Raw genomic sequence first — 21,644 nt, forward strand, 5'->3', positions numbered from 1 at the left:
GCACTTAGGGGAGTTAGTTGTCACAGTGCAGCTTAATTTGATTCGAAGTATATGTTCCCAGTTGATCAATCTAACCTGTAATATAAAGTTATGCTTGTGTCCCAGCTGGCTCTTTAGTGACACTTCTCAAGTCTGTGAGAAAACCCTTTCCTACTCTGCTAGAGGACAAATTATGTTACTCAAGCCTCTGTCAGCTCTTGACAATGCAAAAGCAAGGGCAAAGCTGTGCAGCTTCCCTACATGCTAAACTAAGGCAATCTTGCACGGTAGCTCCTCAGTAAGTCTGCACTGATAACATTGCTTTCCAAAGATGTTCTGAATTATATAAGTCAATTCCAGACCTAATCTTTACAGAAGTGCACAGCTGGGCTCATAATAGCCATAAGGAGGAAACATTCATTGGAGCTATAGTTAAGTCCCTTGGAAAAAACAGCTTCATTTATACAGAAGACAGGATGAATAAAACCTTCTAAAGACTGATACAAGGCAATGAAATGTGTATTCACAGAAATTAAAAGCCCACCTATTTTTCTTTCCAAGCCAGTATTTTGAACAGAAGGCAACGTGCACTGTGCTGCTATCTCTCCTGTGCATGCACGTGTATGACAAGACTCCCAACAGAAGAAGCACTACACCACAACCACCCCTGTAGGAAGAACATGTGTTTGCCACTGGCTAAGTCACATAATTTCATATCCTGACAACAAAACACTGAAATACCGTAGTAATTACCAGAATACAAAAAAATATGAAAGACAAAATAGTGTACATAACATGCTCTCACAAAATCTAGAATTCAGCACTTTGGTGCTTCTTCTAAGTAGTCTGTAACTAAACTGGGTGAAGTTGAGATTTACAAGTAACAGGAACTCATTAGGCATTAGGTACTATTTTCAAAGTGCACAAGGTCCAAGCAACTAAACTGAATCAGCTTAAACTCAAGACCTTGCCTTCTGCTGTTCAGGCTCCTTAGTCACATGCATACTTTTGCAGCTGGAAGGGATAGCATTACATACCAAAGTCAGCAAAAATGGCTCTGCCATTTCCAAGAACACGGTTGTTTTTTTTAAAGTACTTTTTTCTAGCCACTTGGAAGCACTAGTATTTTCATGCTTTCCACCACAGTGCAGACATTTGGCAGTGGGTCACGGAGAGTAAGAACATGCTTTCCACACAAGTAACCCTTCCAAATACAGCCATGTCACAGATCTGGGGGGAAAAAAGTTTGCATTTAATCAATAAATCTTTGCTAGTTGTTGCATCTAATTTCCCCCCACCCCTAAACTTCATCTGTGCTTAGCATACACAAATAATTTTAAGTTCCTATCCCACTGCTACACAGCACATACAACATTCCCACAAGATGAATGAGCATACTTCAGCCACTGCTATGGCAACACAGCAGGACTTGTTGCAGTCATCTCTCTGATGCTAAAAAAACTAGAAAGACCATCTTTATTTTTCTTAATACCATCCTAATCATACCCAAATAGCCAGACTCAAACATTAGGGATGCAGGAGCTGAACCAGGAGACCTTGCAAAGACGGAAGCAGAGAATAAGACTTTTTAACAGGAAAAGGAAAAATGATAAGCAAAACTGATGGAGTAAGACTGAGCTCAAATTAAAAGCTCAGGGGCAGCAGCAAGAAGCATATTTAAGATGCAAAAAATAATGGGGCAATAGAATAAGAGTGGTAGGTGATTAGAGAAGCATCTTGAGCTGTAGACAAAAAGGACAAATGCAGCAAAGGAAGAAACAGAATGCAATTGTCCAACTATAGACTACCACTATTTTTTTCTTTTACCTAAACTACAGTACTCCTATTTTTTAGCTTCTGGATGTTGAACCCCTGCAAAATGAAGGACATTCTCTTAACAAAATGTATGTAATGCACAGGCTTCCCTATAACTTACACAGGAAAAAAAAAGGACTACAGGAGATTGCATAGAACAATAGACACAGCCTTGATAAAAATACCCTGAACTTGACTCCTCTATTGAAAGCACACTGTTCTTTCATTTGAAACATCAAATCAAAGGTTTAGACTTGTGTCATGTTTATGACATGTTCATGATTAAAAAAATTGCATTTCTGCAAAAAAAGCCACAGATTACAAGTAAAATATACAGACACTGAGTCAAAAACAAATAATAGAGAGGAAATAACATACCCATTTAAAAGCAGATGTTGCCTCTCTGAGGCATACACTTTTAAAAAAAAAGACACTAAATGAAAGCTATGGTGTCAAAAATACAGTCCTCGAGCTCCTTCTTGCTTTGAATAACAGCATTTCATAAACTCAGGTCAAAGACCTACACTAACCTCTTACAAAACCTGAACAAAAATAAATGCTGCATTTGAGGGAAAAGAGAGCTTGTGAAGGATTTATGACTACTACAATAATTTTAAGCATAATTGTATTTTGTACAAAATCTCCTACAATATCTGTAGAATAAGAATGCATTGAATGCCATTTCAGAAGTAATAGATAGATGGGGAGTAAGCAGTTTAAATTACTGTTGATCTTGTTTTCACAGCCCTTACTCAGCAATAACTTTCAAGACAGCTAAAATAAAGTTAGAAAACCCCAGCCAGGAACAGAAGACAGGTTTGTAAGAAAAGTTCCTTCTCAACATGAACAGCAATGCAAAGAAAGGTAACACAAACTACTAATGCAAGATGGCAACCTCAGATCTGAACTTGAAAATACAACCTGAACTCCATCACCTTATCTTCCAATTTGTGAAGTGAGTCTAATAGATAGTCATGCTAATCACCTTTTTAGCTTCACCACATATATGGCATCAAGAAATTATCTACAACAGTACTTTACTGTGAATTCTTAAGTGACCAACATAGGCTTTGTTATAATTGTTATTCTATGCCATAACAAAAATAACTTAAACTTTTCATATAACAACACTAAAAGCTCCCCACAATGAGGAACTCCATTGTCATTCAAAGTTTCTTGCCAGAATAAGAACCACAAAATAACCATTGGAACCCACTAACTTATCCAAGACTTGCATAAGGTACCTTTCTTGCCTAGGCTGATGAAATTGCATCTTAAAAATCACAATTGCATAGATTTAGAGAGAAGAATATATTTTACTTTCATTGTTATAGGTATCTTTATTTGCTAACATCTCTAAACCAAAACTCCTTATAAACTGAATTTCTCCAGCTGTTTCATAGGACTTCCAATTACTTTTTGTTACACCCATCTATCCACAATGATCACTATCTCTTACCTAACAATTGATAAACCAAGAACATTTTAAAAAAGCAAAACTGCACACAGAAAGTGCTTATTCAGTAACTATATGAAAAGCATGGGAGAATTTCATTGCCCCTCCTATGTCCAGAACTGCTGAAGTCATTCACTCTGAATAGTGAGCAGGCCAATTAAGATCACATGCCTACCTTCAGATTCTACCTTAACATCCACATTTTTAATATCAGTTCAACTCATTTTCATGTAAGTGTCTCCACCTCTCCTGTGGCATAGCAAGAAAAGCACAAATTTTCATTGCTCCAGTTTTGGCCTGTATTGCTATCTAAAGATATGGACAGAGATGAAGACTTCTAACAGACACTAATCACATGGAATTTCACATTCTTTATTACTGCTGGCAGTCTAACAAAAGCCAGGTCACAAGACAGAGACAACAAGGGTTAACTCAATTGACATATCCAAGCAATTTTGTACTAGCTTGAAAAAGTTTCAAATATCACTAAATGCATCACTCAGTTTTACTCATAAATAGTACCTGCAAAAGCAGATCACGGTTAAGCAGTACTTTCACCCCAACTGTTGCATTTTAATGTGAGCTCACCAATCCTTAAACTAAAAAATGCATTAAGAGAGACATTTTTAGTGTCTTTTAGATAAAGTGATCAGATACTGCAATTCATTAGGCTTTAGAAAACAGCTAGTGGAAAACATTTCTACTTCAAATTCTCTCTACATTTCTTTTATACACACACACACACACATATATATATGCACACGCAAAATCTGAAAACCTTAGAAAGTTAAGAAGAAATACCGCCAATCACAGAACCATAAAATTAAAATATTACTTTTCCATTTTTGCTATGACAGAGTATTTTGGAGTTCAAATTCCAGTTCTGCATTCTCACGGAGGGAAAAAAAACAAAGAAAAATACTACTGTTTCATCAAAATAAATTAGTGAGCATTAACTTGCTAATAAAAAATAAACAGGTGAAAATACTCAACTTAGTACAATATACACAAATATAAGACAGATGAACAATGCCTACACAGGTGTGTGTGTGTGTATGTATTTGTTTCCTGAATAAATTCAGTGCAGTATTTTGATCATCCTTTGTGAAGTCGGTTAACAATTTCCCAAATTTAAAAGTGACAACTTCCACATTTAGTTATATTGGATTTGTTTCTACAACTGCAAGTCTTTCGGAAATTTGATGCACTGCAACAAAAGGACATAGGAAAGTTAAATTTTTCAAGAAGAGGCAACTTCCTCTTTTCTTTTTTTTTTTTTAGTGCCATGATTTGACACTGGTTAAACACCAAGCACCCACAAAAAAACAATACACTCATTCTCTTCTGCTATAGTTGAGAAGAGGAAGGGGAAAGAAAAACTGAAGAGCTCATAGGTTGAGATAAGGATTAGGAGAAAACACTAAAGGGCAAAATAAACAGTATAAAGAAAATTTATTAACAAAATTAAAAGATGACATTGAGAACTAAGATAAACCTCTAGAACACCTTTTTCCTCCCTCCAGCGCCTCCTGCCTTCCCACCAACAGCACAGAGACAAAGCATGGGAATCTTTAGTCAGTTTGTTATTTTTTAAAATAAAAATCTTCAATTAAAAAAAAAAAAACTTCAATTAAAAATCTTCAACTGGATTAGGGAAAGGAGTTTGATTTTTTTTCTGCTGTGCCATGGTGTCCTCCTCATGGGAGACACTTCTTTGTGAACTTTTCTAGCGTGGTTTTAATTTTCACAAGTAGCAGTCCTGCCCAACCTGCTGCAATGCGAGTTCCTCCCACAGGCAAATAGTTTTCTCACAACTGTTTTTCGTGGGTCATTAATTCATGGGGCATAGTTTTTTGAGGATGAGCTGCTCTACTTTGGAAGCAAGGGTCTTCTCTCTTTGCCTGAGTTTCCCACTAGATTACAGTCTTTCAGCATCTACTTGCTCCAGTATGAGCACCTTTTCCCATGGGCTGCAAATGGACCTCTACATCCCTCCATGCACCTAATGAATTACAGCGAAAGTTTGTTGTATTATACTCCTCACCACAGCTTGAGAGGTGAGACAAATCTCACCTCCGATGTCCGGAGCATGTCCTCCTCCCACTCCCTCCTTTCACAGACCTTAGTGTCTCCACTCCCTCCTTTCACAGATCTTAGTGTCTCCCTTGTGTTCTCCTCACGTGTCTTCACCTATTCCTTTTCTGACGCAGGAGAGAATTGTCATTTGTAGGTTCGTTTGCTCTCAAGTTCTGTCAATTGAGAAGTTCTTATAGGGTTTTGTAGTGCTGAAAGGTTGATCCCATCTGGGCTCTGAATCAGAGAATTGCTCATCATGCCCCTCGTTGTCAGCCATGGTCCCCTCCAGCACTGCACGGGCAGCACCGGCCGCTGGCTCCATTCAGCACCTCTTTTCATGGTGAAAGAGGCGCCAAAAAGGAGAAGCTGCTGCCACCGCCCCTGTCCTTCTGCCTGCAGCATGGCTGGTTAAAAGCAGCCAAGCAAGCACAGCTCCCCACAAACCACGCTGAGATAGCCCCGGCCGCACAGGTGCTCACCCTGGCTGCACGGTCCTGGCTGTGGGGCCACTTGTGGTGCCGGCATGGCCCCTGGTAGCAGGGCCCCAGCAGCTGCCTCGCATGGTTTTTTCTTTACTTAAATATATCATCACAGAGGCGTTACCAACTTCTCTAATTAGGCCAGTCAATATGTCCATCATCAGAGCCTTCAGGGATTGGCTCTGCCGGACACAGTAGAAGTTTCAAGGAGCTCCTCTCTCACAAGCAGCCACTGTGGCTTCCTCTGCCCACACCAAAAGCCAGGCTGCATTAAAACAACACAGTTGGTTGGTTGGTTTTTTTAAAGCTCCCAACAGAGAAAAACTACTTGTTGGATGCAGTGTGGGACACTTACAGATTATGCACATTCAACCTTTGAGAGCCCAAGGCATCGCCCTCATCATGCCTTTGGTGCTTCACCAGAGCCAGATGCAGAGCTGACAAACCTCTCAGAGAGAGCTGCTTGAGAGAGCAGAGCTGCAGCTTTAGCAAACAGAGCAGTAGAGGTACGCTCACCTTCCAGCTAGAGCCCTCCCTTTGCTATTTCATGCTGCACAAGGGAATCAATTGGTTCAGGGTATCAAAATTAAGCAACTTTCTTGCAAATTGTGTCCATATCCTCACCAGAGGGGTGAAAAGAGATTAAAAAAGTAGGGAAGATACAATATCACTGCACACACACCCTCTCCAATCAAGCTCACTGCCCTTCAGGGCAAGGTGGACTAGTACATACAGATGAAACAAAATGTGTCTACACTGCTGAAAAGCGATGAACTAGCCCTTGTGTGGAAGCGCTCGAAAGCATGTGCAGTTAACAGATGCTCTGGCACTGATGAGCACAGAGGATGCTTAACACTGCATCTCCAACCTGAAATTTAAACAAAGGCAGAAAAACTGGACAATGTCAAGAGTTATAAAATCTACTTCAGTCTTAAAGGGTTTTGCAGATTAACCATAACCATTTAAAAATTCCTTCAGAAAAACTGATAACAATGTTTGACAGCACTGAAGGTCAGCTTAACCATCATGAGGAATTGTTCTGTATGTTTTTATAGGTATTAACTGGAAAGACAATTTTTGTCCTTCACCTTAGACTGCTGGCAAAGAAAATCTGAACACTGAACAGTGGACTGACAGAAAGCGGAGCTTCAAGAATTTTGCTGCAGGTATGACAAGTCAGCCCTGCAAACTTTTACCAGCAGTGGTTTTTTCACCCCTATTAATATAAATTTAATATTTAAATACATCATTATTTGAAAGACAAATTACTCTTTAATTACTATATAAAGCCAACTTAAGTAACTTAAAAGTTTTTGCACAGGTTTTTTAGTACTCAGGACTGAGTGGAAGACTGAGAAGATTCTGCAAAGAAACCCTGTAACAGGATAAAACCAAAAGCCAACAGACATATGTAACCTGAGAAGAGCAATCATGTACGATGCGCAGAACTGTCTGTAAGTTTTATAAAACCAGGGACTAGAAGCCATGCAACAACTGCACCAAACTGCAGCCAGATGAGAGCACAGAGAAACTCTTTATCATCTAGATGTTTCCAAGGCAATAGCTGGCTAACTGTAGATTAAGATAAACTTAAACTGCCTGTTGGGTCAAACTCAACCATCTTCACATACGCAACAAACTCAACCTTCACATGTGATGGAGAACCATAAAATCATGGCCAAAACATTCACCATATACCATGCCACTTTGGGAAGTTGTTTCCAAAGACAACCCAAATATGACGTAAAAACTACTCAACCCAGGATTACTGCTATTCAGGAAGGTCAGAAAAAACATTCTCTTCCATGACCATTTGGAAGACAGAGATTTCCTCACACAGACACAAAGTCACCTGCTCTGCTCATTCCAAAGCAGACTTTAAGGTCAGTGAAACACGAAAAAAAAGAACATATTTTTTAATTTGTGTAATTTGTCATTCTGAAAATTGACACATCAGCAAATGTAAACTGCTGAAAAGAAAGCTTAAAAAGATGTAATATTCTGACTAAAAGCCTAAACAGCCTCCCCACCTCCAGTATGTCTCATCTTATCTCGGGAAATCACAAAATCAAACACTGTATTCCTAGAAATGTTAAAGGAAACACTTGAAAAAGTACTTGGGATCATTTCCAAGTGTTTTCCATGCCACGGAAGAGGATGCTATCCAATTTCTTTTAATACTGTGAGTTGCTAAATACAGCTTTTCCAGTTACCACACATAATCAACCAAATAATAGCAAATCTTTTGTCCCTCTGTCATTTCATTTAAGAAGCCTACTACTAATTTCTGCTAAGAGCAAATGGAATCATGACAAAATGACTCTCTGATGTGTAAGAGTCTGAACACCTACATAGTAAAATTTAAGTCAGATTATACTTAAAACTATGATCCACTGCAAAGAAAACCAAAAGCCCCCAAACACATCAGTGATCTACAGACTTAACACTGGATACTCAGTTAGCTAAATTTCCCTTTAAGGTTACCGAAGCTATAAAATTCCAAACTTAAAATAGCTGTTCAATAATCACGGACGTTCCAATCCATCATATAATAATTACTCAGATGGGCACAGCCTTAACTGTCTCCTGACATTTTAAACAAATGGCTCTTTGCCAACAGCACCTAGTTACTGATACTAAACACACGGTAACTACCTGGCCTTTCTCTCTGTTATCTCGTTCTCCCTCAGAATTTAAAAGTAATTAGTAGTCTAAGAGCAAAACATCGTGAGAGGGCGGGGACAAATTTTAGTCCTAACAATACTGCTTTGTTTTGAACTTATAAACGTGGACATGGACTGTCAAAGATGAGTTACATTTTGGGCTCAGGCTAATAATATTCTTTAATACTCACCAAAGGGGGAAAAAAAAAGAAACTAGGACACCATGTACCATAAAACACAAGAACTGGCGATTATCTCACTGGCTCGGTAAATTGCTTCCAGGCTCCAGCGCTCCCCCTGCACAACTTTGCTGATGCCTGAGTCGCGATCCCACAGCAGCACAAAAGCAGAGCAAGGCTTTGAGCTGAGCCTCTCCGTGCAACTTCCTCCACAACTGCAAGGTCCCAGGAGCCGCTCCTGCAGCAAAACCCGCCGGTGTTCACAGCTCCAGGCGTGCGCCCACCCCACCGGGAGCAGAGGGACGGCGGTGCTCCGCGGGCCGTATCTTTGTTCAGCCCCGCTCACGGCTCGGCGGGCACGGCTGCTGCTCCTCCCGGTGCGGCTTCTCAAAAGCTTTCGGCACGGAGCGGGCCGGCGGATCGCCCCCGCCGCCCCGCTTTGTTTCCCCTCTCGCCCCAGGGGGGCCGGCGGGCACGGGAGCCGGACCCGCGTCTCGCCGCGGCGAGCGAGCGTCAGCGCCGGGCCGGGCCGGCTCCCGCTCGGCGCCACGACGCGGGCGGCGAGGAGGGGTGGGGAGGGGAGAGAAAGGGGGAAAACGCGGCCGGAGCCGGCAGCAAACTCCGCCCCAGCCCGACGGAGCGGCGGGAGCGCCCCAGCCCGGCGGGCTCTGCGCGGGGGCGAAGGCCCCGGCCGAAGCGGGACTGCAACGCCTCCAGCCTGCCCTCCCCTCCCGGCCCGCCAGCGCCCGGCCCGCGGCCCTGAGCACTTCCCCTCGCCGCGCGGAAATTCCCGAGGGAGGCGGCGGGCACCAACCGCCGGAGCTCACCTGGCGCCGCGACGTTCCCTGGCTCGGTCTCTGCCCCGCAGGGAGCGGCGAGTCCCGGCGTCCGCGCCCTCTCCGCCGCCTCGGGGCTGCCGGGGCTCGCGGGGCCCCGCGCGCTCAGCGCCCGCCGCGCCGCCACATGTCCGCGCGTGGCCGGGGGAGCGCGGCAGCAGCGCCGGCGGGGCCCGGGCGGGGGCGCTGCTCCGCTCCGGCAGAGGCGGCGCCCTGGCGGCACAGAGAGACGCCTCCGGCCCGCCCCGCGCCGCCCCCGGGGTGCATTATGGGATAGGTCCTCCAGCACCGCCTGGCGGGGAGGGCGGGAGGGCACGTGACTCGGCGGCCCCGCCCCGGCCGGGCTCCAATGAGGCGGGGGCGGGCGCCGCGGGCGGGGGCGCCCTCTGGTGGCGGCACGGCGGCCGGGCGCGGCAGAGGCATGGGGGCGCGACTGGTGACGTCATCTATCCGCGACGCGGGGCGCCCAGAGTGCCAAACCTTTTTTTAATTGGATGTGTTTTATTAGTAGCAGGAACAGTAGCACTTTAATGCAGTTGGGCACACTGGACGAAGCCCTGTGACCACAAGAGTGTGTGACGGGCAGCGTGGGGCCGGCCCCGCGGGGAGAGGAAGCGGTTCCTGCGGGGCCCCATGGCGCCGCGCAGCCAGCGGCGGCCCGTGCTGGCTGTGGGCACGGACACGGTGACGCGTAACCCTCGTGCATTGCCGCAGCCAGTTATTTTAAAAGCAGTGTGCCGTGGTGCCGTTCGTCATGATTCTGGCAGACAGGAAAGCAGCTCGGTGCAGCTGCCCTGCTGTGCGCTGGCCCCGTCAGAGCTGCATCACAGCAGCGGCAGGCTCCGCGTCTGTGAGCAGCGGAGCTGGGGCTCAGAGGCAGCGGAGAGCCCTCGGTGAGCCGCCAGGGCAACGCACCTGCCGTAGCAACAAACGACAGGCAGGGCAAGCAGCTCCCCAAAATCCGCAGGCTCGGTTTAGTGTCTCCTTGCGTGCGCAATGAAGTCACGGCCTGAACAGAGTAAAATGTGTCAGCGTCTGTTTATCAAGAATTATGATACCTTATTAGTTGTCATGATTACTGAGAGAGTATTAAGTAATTGTAATTACTTAAATTAAGTAGGAGCAGGCTGTGGGACAGAACGTAAGAGTGACAGGAAGGAAAGAAAAGACTATGTTCATTGGAAGGCTTCAGGGAAATGTAATAAGAAGTAAGACTACTCCCATAGTTGGGAAATTTTGGAAAACATGGATTTAGGAATGGAGATTAAATGTTTAAGGTAAATCTGACTTTAAAGTGATTAAGGTTAATAAATTCCTCAAATTCTTCAATGGGATTATATAAACAAAGGAATAAGGTGTTAGTAAAATTTGCATTAAAGAAAGCTTTGTTACAAACACGAGTGCTGTGTTTTAACTACACTGAGATCTTGAATGATCTAGAACTGGACCCTGGAGCAATTAGGAAGGGAGACCTGCAGCAGCAAACCAGCAGTGTGCTTGCCTAGCCAATCGCAGGGCTCAGGTTTTGTTGCAAGAAGGGCGTACTATACACGGCTACTGTATGTTACTCTTTGTTACTGTTGAATCTTTTAATTAAAATGTTTACTAAGTCGCTTGGGGCTCGCAGGTGCAGAGAGAGGTTGGAATTCACCGTTTCTGCCACAAGTCGCCAAGATGTTGCTGTCACCCACTCATGCTACGGAGATCGTGTTGCAAAGAAGAGCCAGGCAAGCTGAAGAGAAATATCTGTGTGAGAGAGGAATGCAGAGAGAAACACTCATCACCTCTGATGTGCTCTCTGTACTTTCATTTGATCTTCTGATTGTCTGTCTCACATCCATCCCAACACTGGCTTTTATGGCTACTCACACAACTTGAAGATATGTAGTAACAGTCAAGTGGCTCTGGCCCTCTCTCACTCACCTTTTGAGATGGATGTGTTCTGTACAATGTTTATGATGAGGGGAGAAGGTGTGACAGGCATCTGTGACTTCCCTCCTGTCAGCTCTGGCAAATATGTCTTTAGTTTTCCTATGTGTACATGAAGTTTGAGTCTGCAGAGGTTTCCAGTCCAATCAGGGCTGAAGGACAGTCCTGTCCAGCTGGATGTCTGCTCCCAGAAGCAGTCTGTCAAGGATGAGCAGTTGGTCAGATCTGCCAAAGGTGAGCCTGAGATGTCGCTCCTTTTGTGAGCTCTGTGCCTGCTGAAAGGGGGAGCAGGGAATTTAGGTTTTGTACAGGGGTATAGAAAAAGAGGTCATGAACTCTGATTTTCTACTAATCTCAGCAAACCCTGTGATATAGACACTTTCCTAAATGTATTGGTCATTCATGCAACCATGAATACCATTAGTATTTTTCTCAAAAATCAAGACAGGAGGATGATTTGACCTGAAGGGTTAGCTGAAATTCTCGTTAGGGATTGAGATGAAGATGGCAGGAAAAGAAGTATATGCTGGGGCTAAGTTGATAAGAATGGATACAGAAATTGTTAACATTTCTGAATTAGTGGATGAGTTGTCAGCACCATCCAGTTTTGCTGAAAGGAAGAATCTTAAATTCGAAATAGAAATATCTGGGAGCCAATCTTGTGATTTTTGACATTTGATAATTTTGCTTTACAGTGGTAAAAACATCATGTCTTTAGTCTGGTTTAATGTGTTCTGAAGTCTTCACCTTCTTTGAGTGACTGATGGCAGAGGTTATCCTTAGTCGAGATGGACACCACACCAATAAATCCTTTGCAGGTGAAGGATAGGATTAGTAGAGGCAGTTACTATTGCCAATTTTCTTTTCTAGATAGGTATGAGTAGGGCTGTTTCTTCATTTCCAGCTAGATCCGGAATTTTCTGCTGAAAGGCTATGCATAAATCTCAGGTGGTAGGAGACACACAATTTTAGTGGTACTTTGGAGGCCCTTTGTGCATGCTCTGTGTTTTGTTTGGGAGATTTACTCTGCCCACATTATCAGAGTTTCCCAGTATCCATGAGAGTTGGAAACTTCCCTGAAGCAGAGCCTCTCACCAACTTTTGTTTCTCTCAGGATGCCAGCACGGTGTGGAAGCACAAGCAAAGCCATATTCATGGCACAGCTCTGAGTATGATCAGAAGCCAGATGTGCCAGAGAAAAACTGGAACACATGCAGGGAGAAGAGAGTGTGAGTGACAGTATGGTCATTTGGAGAGGGGAGCAACAGGGAGTGTGATTCTAGAAATAAGAGAGATATTAGGGGGAGGGAGAGGGGGAGATGATGGCAGAACTGACAGAGAGATTTTGATCACAATGTGGTAGAGCAAAGGAGGGGAGGTGATGCTTGATGAAAGTAGGGATGAGTCAAGCATGGGACTCCTGGAGGACAAAACGGTAGTTATCCCTGAGAGCAGAAACCAGAATTGTGATAGAGAACAGAGGGGAAGAAGGAGACAACAGCTTATTTGTGCTGTGAATTTAAATTCTTAACTTGGAAGTATTCTGTGCCATCCTACACCATTTGACATTAGTACAATATTGCAATGAAGGCACAGGTAAGTGACTTTATTATTATTATTATTATTACTTTTTTTAAATGTAATGAGCCTGAAATGGTATTTCTGGGATCTTGAAGCTGCCAGTAGTTCATTCTGTCTCTGGAAGAGAGGAGGTGAAAAAACTTTAGCATAGTGGATTGTTCTTCCTGCTGTCACACTGTTGGGACTCATCAGTTAAACCAGTGAAATATGCTATACCCAGGGAACAGAAGAACTATTACAGTACTTCTGCTGTCCAATTTCAGATGCTCATTTAAGTAATAAATGATTCATCTATTGGGCTCTTGCATTTTGAGCTTTTAAAGAATGTAGATGTATGCAAATGGCGTAAAAAAGGTGGACTCACAGTTTATTCACCCTCTCTGCCCCATGCAGGGTAGGTCATGTATATGATGCTCCTTCACTCAGTCTATTCTTCAAGATCTCCTGTCATGGACTCTCTTTCCAAAGTCTCCTTCCTCAAGCAGGCCATTTCTCTAGTTTAAATTTATACTTTTGAAAAGCTGTGCTGATTCATGTCTGTGTTCCTTCCTACTGCATCAGAAGCCCATTCATTTGTCACTGTCCACCATAAGCACCGGTATCAGATCATCCCCTTTCTCTTTGAAACAGATTTTTGCTTGCTTTTACAATTTTTAATTAATTTTCAATCTCTTTTGGGTTAAACAACATTGAAAGATCTACCAAAATCAAATATATGGTAAGTTCTTTGTCTGCCCTACCCAAGGGGCTTCAAATTTTCCTATAAAAGGAAGCCAGAGTGATTTGGCAGCAGTTGTTCTTGAAAAATTAGTGTTGGACATTGTCTTCTTCTTAACTTTGAAATAATTAAAAATTGTTAGCTTGATAATTTTTTCAGAGCCGTTTTTTTGTGTCTCTGTCTGACCCTCTTTCCAACAAAAAATTTTTGTTACTGTTTTTAATTTGAAATTTAACTTTGTCTTGCGTTTATATAGTATGCAAAAACCCCAATTAACTGAAAATAAACTAAGTAGATTAGCTCATTGTTCCAATAATGTGGTGTTCTGAAGTCTCTGTCTTTGGTACTGGCATTCTCATTTCTTTTTAGGGAATTCTTAATTTTGAAATTATGCTATATATTTATATATATCTCCAAGTAAGTAGATTGTATGTTTTCTTTGTTAAGATGCCTCAAATACTTGGCTGCACAGAGAACATTATTTCAGTGGTGGAGCTTTTAATTTTTTCTTGGTTTAAAAACTTGGATTGAGAGACTCGTTTTTTATTTATATGCAGTAAGTCTTTACTTGCAAGTTTCATTGTTTAGAAATACAGACTGATAGTCTATAAATAAAAGTAAGTGGGATAAGTTAACACAGATTGGTGAGGAATTTCAGACATCTTTTTAGCCAAAGGTAATATAAAAGTATGGTCTACCTAAAAAAAAATCTTTTTTGAGAGTATAGTCAGTCACAGTATAGACAACTGTTCTGTTTCCTTTTTTCTGCTATTTGTTTTAATAAATCACAGAATCACAGAATATTCTGAGTTGGAAGAGATACACAAGTATCATGAAAGTCCAACTCCTGACCCTAGGACAAACCCAAGAATCACAAATGCTAGCCACCATGTTGGAAACATAGTTATCAAGCCTCTCCTTTGATATTTTGGTTGGTTGGTTGTTTGATTGGTTTAGTTTTGGTGGGTTTTTTTTGGTCTTCTAATTCATTCAAAGATACTGGTCAGTTGCTACTGGTTCTACTGTATACATTAGAACTGGCCACGTTTGCCATTTAGTAAAGTACATACAATTGTCCCTGTTGGCCTAATCTTTGACAAAACTGCGTTTCAAAAGATGGACAGGATCAGATCAGAGAAAATTTGGCAGCACGCATTTCAGATTCACAGTATTTCTATGTTCAGTACCCACATGTCAGTTCTAGGAGTTCCCTGTTCAAGTAAAGTATGTTCTAGCTCTGAAGCTGAAGATCTTGGACAAAACCTTGGGATATCAGACTTTCTCAGTTCCTTGTGGACAGCAGCAACCCTTTTGTATAGGTTCAGAGGAATTTTTTAATGGTCTTGGCTGGAATTTTTCTCTTGTTATGCCAGGTTGTTGGTCACACTTTGACTGTGCTCCATGGAGATAGACTGGAATTCTCTGGAATACATCCCACTGTAGAAATGAAAGATGCTATTAACTGCAATATTGAATATCTGGAAGCAGAAAAGGCTTCCTGTGTTTAGGGCTCTGAGGAAACAGGATGTGAGATAATTAGCCATAATTTATAATATATGGCCATATTGTTTCCTCAGCAAGAAGTGGGATGGGTGTTATCCTGTCAACATTCTTTAATTATTCCAAGAGCTCCCAAGAGCATTTTGCATCCTAGTACTGTGCTGTGACCAACCATATTTATTCAGTTTTAAGCCAAAAAATCCTCGGAGCTTTTAACACTAGTATGTGCATACCTAACTATTTCTAACAAAAATCCAACAGTGCACTCCTTAACAAAAATAGCCACCATTCTATCCTTGTTCCAAATTATTTGTTCTCATGTGTGGGATGATGACCTGTCTAACCAATTTAGTCCATTGAACTTAAGCTGAACCGTATTACATAATGTTTCTCTTCAAGATTCTGAACAGGCTTACTGGTTTCACTCAAACTTGGTGTAACAACAGGTTGACATAAATATTGTTTAAAGTGTTGTCTGTAAGTACCAGCCTTCATTGTAGAAGAACTGTAGGAGATAGCTAAATAAAAGCAAAGTTAAACTCAAATTAAAGGCACACATGAGCTTGAACTCATTGGATTAAAAGATCTTGCCCTGGGACTGTGTATGACAGAGCGAGAGGAGGGTGAGAGGGAATGAAGTTAACTGGTGTCATGGTTTAACCCAGCCAGCAGCCAAGCCCCAGGCAGCTGCCCTCCACAGACGGAGGAACAGCTTTTTATTGTGTCCCAACACCCACAGACATCAACAAACTTAGAAAACAGTGTTCCTTCCCTATTTTTTTGTTTGTTTGTTTACCTCAAGGCATGAAAACATCTTAGCTATCAAGCATTTATGCAATCTGAACCATAGTGGAGAACATCGTAATACTGCAATCTGATAGCCTTGTTTCATGCGAATCAATATTTTTGTACTCACATGAATATCTAAAAGATTTTTATTTTTTAAAGAGATGCAAAATGTTCATTAGTTGATTTTTTTTACATGACAGATATGGACAGATTGATTTTTCTGAAATTCCTTATTTAACCTTGAGAGATTAAGAACATTCTTTGCCTTTGGTGGTTCTAATGTAGAAGAGCTCCTTATATTTAATTTAAAATGCTGAATATTTAGCACAGATTTACTTTCTCCAAAGTATTGATTAACTGCTACAGTTCAAAGGTGCTTTGAAATCTTCATCTTCCTTAGTTGTCCAGCATGTTGAATCCTGCAGTGTCCTTTGCCCTTCCTTGAGATTTTGCATACACCAGACTTCTCAAAGTTTCTTGCACTTGCCACTCCTCCTGTTGAGGAAATCTGTATCCATAACTTTGTGGTTTAGCAGTGGCAGCAGCAGGATGAACAGGAGTCACTGAAATCTAACCTACCATGCCATCAAGTTGTGGTGCAAGAGAAGTTAACAAACATGGTGCAGAACAGTGTCTCCAGAAAATGTCTGTCTTTTCATACCAAGAGACATTACTTTCCCCTCCTGCCTAATCTGTCCCTTTCCCAACAGTTTCCATTTTGGAAAAAACAACCACACACAATACAAATAAATCACAAACTGATGGTACTTTACAATAATCTGTCATGCAGTTTGAAACATTGTTTCTGCTCTCTGTTGTGACGTGGTAACCATGAGCAAAATGGAACAGCAGATAACCAGAGATGGAAATATCCTCTTTGATTGCTCCACATCAGTCAATCAAGCTTTTCACGAAGTACCCAGAGAGGGCAGAATACAATCCATGTTCACTTTAGGAAATGTTTTCGTGAGGCAGTGATGAGAAAAAATGATTTTACTTAATTTACTTAATTGTTTCGATTTTGAGATAGTTAATTTCATCTTTTCAGCAAGTCTGAGTCAGCCAAGTTGATTCTCTGTGATGATTGCATGGCTCTTCTTCACAGAGAAGGCAAAAAACAGAAATGTAATTCAGTGTCTATCAGGTGGAAAAAGGAATTGCTTTGAGGTGGCAGCTGTCAGGGGCTGGGAAGCTTCCTGGAGAACTTTCAGGCCATTTTTTCTACTAACTACTTTTAGAGCTGTGTATGTTTCTTTAAATGCATTCAGAAAATGTCACGTCCTAAGCATAACAGGCAATAATCCAAGTAACTAAAATAAGAACAAAACTTCGCCATAACTTTTTAAATAATCATTTCAGGCTTCAGATTATTTGCTGTATAGCTCATATGAATTACATCAGTTGCCTACACCACCGCCATCAGCTTTTCCAAACAATCGTTTAGTTTTGTATTATTATCAAATACTTTATCTTGACAGCATAATTAGTGATTTACTGCACCCAAACTGGGCTATGTTATTACAGTCCCTAGACAGTAATCCCCAGCTGATCACCCAGTGAAGTCAGCCGAGAGGTTGCTGGCTAATGGTCCGATGCAAACTGAAGTGCTCTTCGCTATCTAATAAACACATTTGTTCATAGCACACTTGCTAATAAGGGCACCACTAAAAAGAACATCCCTTAATCGTGTATAATACCACTGGAGTATTTTTAGTGCATACTAAACAATCTTTTTACTCAAAAGAAGAACTAAGGATCCACTCTACTAAAAGTATACCCTACTTAATACACTCTGAGAACAGTATGTTCAAAATCATGTTGAAATTAATTATTTCTGACATTTACCCCAAAATAACACTTTAACAAGCCTCTGCTTGTCTGCAGCTGCTCAGGATGACATTATGGAAGAAGGCAGCTAGGTGGAGGAGTTGTTAATGTTATGGTGCTCACATTCATGCAGCCACCATCAAGGCTGGACTAGGTGTTAGTTTTGTGCTCTGGGAAGACTTTTGTTGAATTGCTGAGATTACCCACAGGTTATAAAATTAAGGAGAAATACAATTATTTCTTAGGTCCATCATCCCATGCTCTGGGTTTTTTCTAGACTGTTTTGGTTTATTTTGTTCTATGGTTGCATTAAAAATATTCTTGTCACTTAAGCCACGATTTTTTGCATTGAAGCTTTTTCCATCGGAAGTTTGCTTGTCCTTTGTATTTAAAATGCTGAAAAAAAAAATTTAGCCAAAACTCTAAGTACTTTCACACCTGTAAATATTAACTAAAAATAGGAAAGTTACCTTCCCAATAATAATTCTGTGACTTGAGCACCTTCTGATACCCCCTCTGCTGCAGTCTTTGGCACCAGAGCTGTGTGGCACACTGCATGCTGTGGGTCCCTGTCCCTGCTGCTCTCAGCTCTGCATGGCAGAACCGCGAGGTTGCCATGGTATGAACCCATCACCCAAGCAAGGCTCATGGGACACAGAAGTGGAAGAGAAAATTTGGAGTGGTGTGTGAAAGGAAAAGCCATAATCTCTCCAATAGACCCAGAGGATAAAAAGAGGGACTGGGTTGTAGCTATCACATAATGTCAGAAATCAGAACGGATTTGAGCCATCAAACCCAATTAGCCAGCTGTTGAAGGAAAGAACTTCTAAATTATGTTCTTCCCCCTGCACCTTGCTGCTACCATAGACTTGTTTAGGTGGAGTGACTGCAGGTAAATGGTCTCGTTGCCCACGTCTCCTTAGTGAGATGTCCTTCGTTGTCTGTGTCTTCTTTTTACATGGGATATATCCTTGTGATATACCTACACAGAATGGTTATGTATCCATTTTTTTATCAGACAGATTCTGTGAATTCACAGAATCACAGTGTTCTTGTGGTTGGGAGGGACCTCTAGAGGTCATCTGGTTCAACCTCACCTTGCTCAGGAAGGGTTGCTCAAAGCCGGCTGCCCAGGACCATGTCCAGATGGCTTTTGAGTATTCCAGAGATAGAGACCACAGCCTCCCAGTCTGTGGCAATCTGGGCAATCTATGGCCTGATATTCAGATATATGAATATAGATATATACAGATATATCAGATATGCCCTGATGTATCTGTGCCCTGATAGTCAGAGGCAACCAGCGGTGTTTCAGGTTGTGTCTGTTGTAATGGATTCTGTCTCTGAGCACCATTGAAATGAGCCTGGCTCCATCCTCATCATCCCTGCAGGTGTTTGTACACACTGATGAGATCCCCTTGAGCTTCCTCTTCTCCAGGCTGCACAGTCCTAGATCCCTTGGCCTTGCCTCCTATGTGAGGTGCTCTAGTCCCTTCATTGTCTGTGTGGTCCTTAGCTAGACTCTCTCAAATAGCTCAATATCACTCCTGTAGTGGAGAGCCCAGAACTGGAAACAGCACTTAAGTGTAACCTCCCCATTGAAGGATCACATCCCTCAACTGCTGGCAATACTTTGCCTAACACTTGCCTTCTTTGCAGCTAGGCCATTTTGCTGGCTCATGTTCCACTTGATGTCCATCAGAACCCTCATGGCCTTTTCTATCAAACTGCTTTTTGGCAAGTGTGAGAAAAAAAAAACAAAAAACAAATAAAAAACCCTATCAAATAGAATAGTTAGAATAGTTCTATAAATTTCCAAAAGAGCTAAGTAGATCCTATTTAGGCCAACTTCCCAGGTTAGTGAAAAGGAAGAATTATGAAGCATGAATAAAATAGCCACACTTCTGCTGAGGGAGCACATTATATATTTTGTAGCTATTAATAAAACTGAACTGTTAAGGGGAGTCAGTAATGACCTGCTCAATTCAGCATTAAAATTGTGGCTGAATCTGTACCTGATCTCTGGCAAACTTTGTGTTTTCAAGTATTGAGGTACACTGCCCACTAACATTCTAAGTACATGGTATAAGATTATTTCTTTTTGCCTGCCAACTTTTTTCCAGCTGTTTTAAAGTCTATAACACAAGTGCTAAAGAGACTTCAAGTAAAATTTTGTACCTTTTTAACAAAATTGAGATCCAGCACTGAGACTGCCCCTCTCCAGCAGAGTTCAGCCAACGCCTCCAGAATGTTACATGTGTTGAACATTCTCTAGCCCTGCAAACTCAGTGTTCCCTTGGTGCCATTTTCCCTATCACTGCATCAAAATATTAGTTCGTGTGGGAGGTTGGTGTTGTGGTGGCCTGGAGAGCACTGCTGGCCTTGAATGTGGTAACAAGAAAACTCCTGTTAGCCAGCTTGTACATACTCCCCCTCCCTTTCTTCCCCCCAGCTCCTGGGAACACTTCCTGTGGCAGTAGTTTGTGGGAATTTCTTTGCTAGTTTTTTTTAAGCATATTTCTAATTTTTAGAGGGAAAACGTGAATTTTCATTTGATTCTCAGCTAATAATTCTTGAAAATTTTAAATGGAAATAAAAACTGCATATGCTAGCCACAATTGTTTTCTCAAACTATAGTTACCTAGATAATTGTGGGAAACGATGCAAAGTCCTTTCTGAATAGGACCTCTTCCCCAGCTAAGCATCAGGATGAGCAGTTGGAAAACCCCATCAGAGAAGCTTCCTGGGGCAGGTCCTGAAAAGCTATTGAAGCAAGCAGCTATTGTACGCCTGCGGATGCAGAAGATGCCCATTAACACAACCAGCCGCATGCTGGAGCTAGGTTTGAGGAGACGGAGGAGCATCCCAGGAGATGCTCCTTCTGGCTTGGGAGGAGAGGTGCTGGCTCCCAGAGTGCTGGCAGGTTTCCTGTTTGTTGTCTTCCAGACATAAACGATAGTAGGCTTTCAAAGAGAGAGCAAACACACAGAGAAAAAGCAATTGTCAACAGGGAAGAGGTTTAGCAAGCCTTTCAGCAAAGCTAAATAGTGAGATGGAGTGCCAGCAAGCCCAGGACCCCGGCTACACACCTAACTGCTGCAGTGGAAACATAAGATTAGGGGAAGAATTTAATTTCCTAGATGTTGAATATCATGATTAATTTCCACCAAGAAGCCGTATTTAATCAGGATCTAAAACACAGCCTATGACTTGGAATAAGGCTGCAGTTGTTTCTGTGAACACTGCTGCTGTGACTGGGAGGTTCAACTGAGCAGTAGCATCCTGCATTTCCAGAAAAAAAAAAAAAAAGAAAAAAAAGAAGAGGATTACTGCAGCAACTCCTTTCAGACAACCTTTCTGCTCACTGCAACAGTTCAAATCAGTCAATCAATTAAAAATTAATTGTCATGTTAAGTATCAGTAACCACACCATTTGAAGGAGATAGGGAGTTGCTCTCTTCTGATGGAGTTTCCCAGCCAGGCAGAAGAATCTGTAGGGGGCACCATGGCACTCTGCAGGAGGGCAGGCTGGTGCTGGCCAGTTCTGACTCATAACTGAGCTGGTGGAAAGAAGCCACAGACTCAGTGGAGACACCACTTTTATGTCATGTTGCAATCTCCCTCCCTACAGCAGCCCTCCTGGCCTCTATACATTACCCATCCCTGGCTTTCCCCGCTGGATAACCACTTATTCACCCTCTTCCTTCCACCCATCACAAACACTTCATTGCACAGCACTGATACCACTGGGTTTTGCGGGAGTTTTATTCTGGTTATCCTTTTTTAGAGGGCTAAAATCTGTGATTGCGCACAGTAA

The 21,644-nt window shown here is 42.2% G+C and overlaps 2 protein-coding genes across 3 annotated transcripts in view; both read right to left on the reverse strand.

The window, feature by feature from the left end:
• Positions 1 to 9,705, reverse strand: part of SCAF11 (SR-related CTD associated factor 11) — a 50,111-nt gene extending 40,406 nt beyond the window's left edge. Inside the window, exon 1 of one of the 2 annotated variants that reach the window (XM_041465557.1) lies at positions 9,475 to 9,705. The gene's annotated coding sequence lies outside the window, so the exon portion shown is untranslated. Of the gene's footprint in view, positions 1 to 8,659; positions 8,796 to 9,474 lie in introns of those variants that run through there. The other variant, XM_041465559.1, reaches the window with a different exon arrangement.
• LOC121352498 (formin-like protein 3) lies at positions 1,026 to 9,929 on the reverse strand. The gene is made up of 3 exons (XM_041465503.1): positions 9,773 to 9,929; positions 8,698 to 9,469; positions 1,026 to 1,209 (listed from the first exon to the last, which is right to left on the reverse strand). Coding segments are annotated over exons 1-3 (930 nt in total). The 3' UTR covers positions 1,026 to 1,208.
• Between the last annotated feature and the right edge of the window lie 11,715 nt (positions 9,930 to 21,644).

This window comes from Pyrgilauda ruficollis, unplaced genomic scaffold (assembly GCF_017590135.1).
Source record: "Pyrgilauda ruficollis isolate IOZ18807 unplaced genomic scaffold, ASM1759013v1 scaffold19, whole genome shotgun sequence".
Classification (NCBI taxonomy): domain Eukaryota; kingdom Metazoa; phylum Chordata; class Aves; order Passeriformes; family Passeridae; genus Pyrgilauda; species Pyrgilauda ruficollis.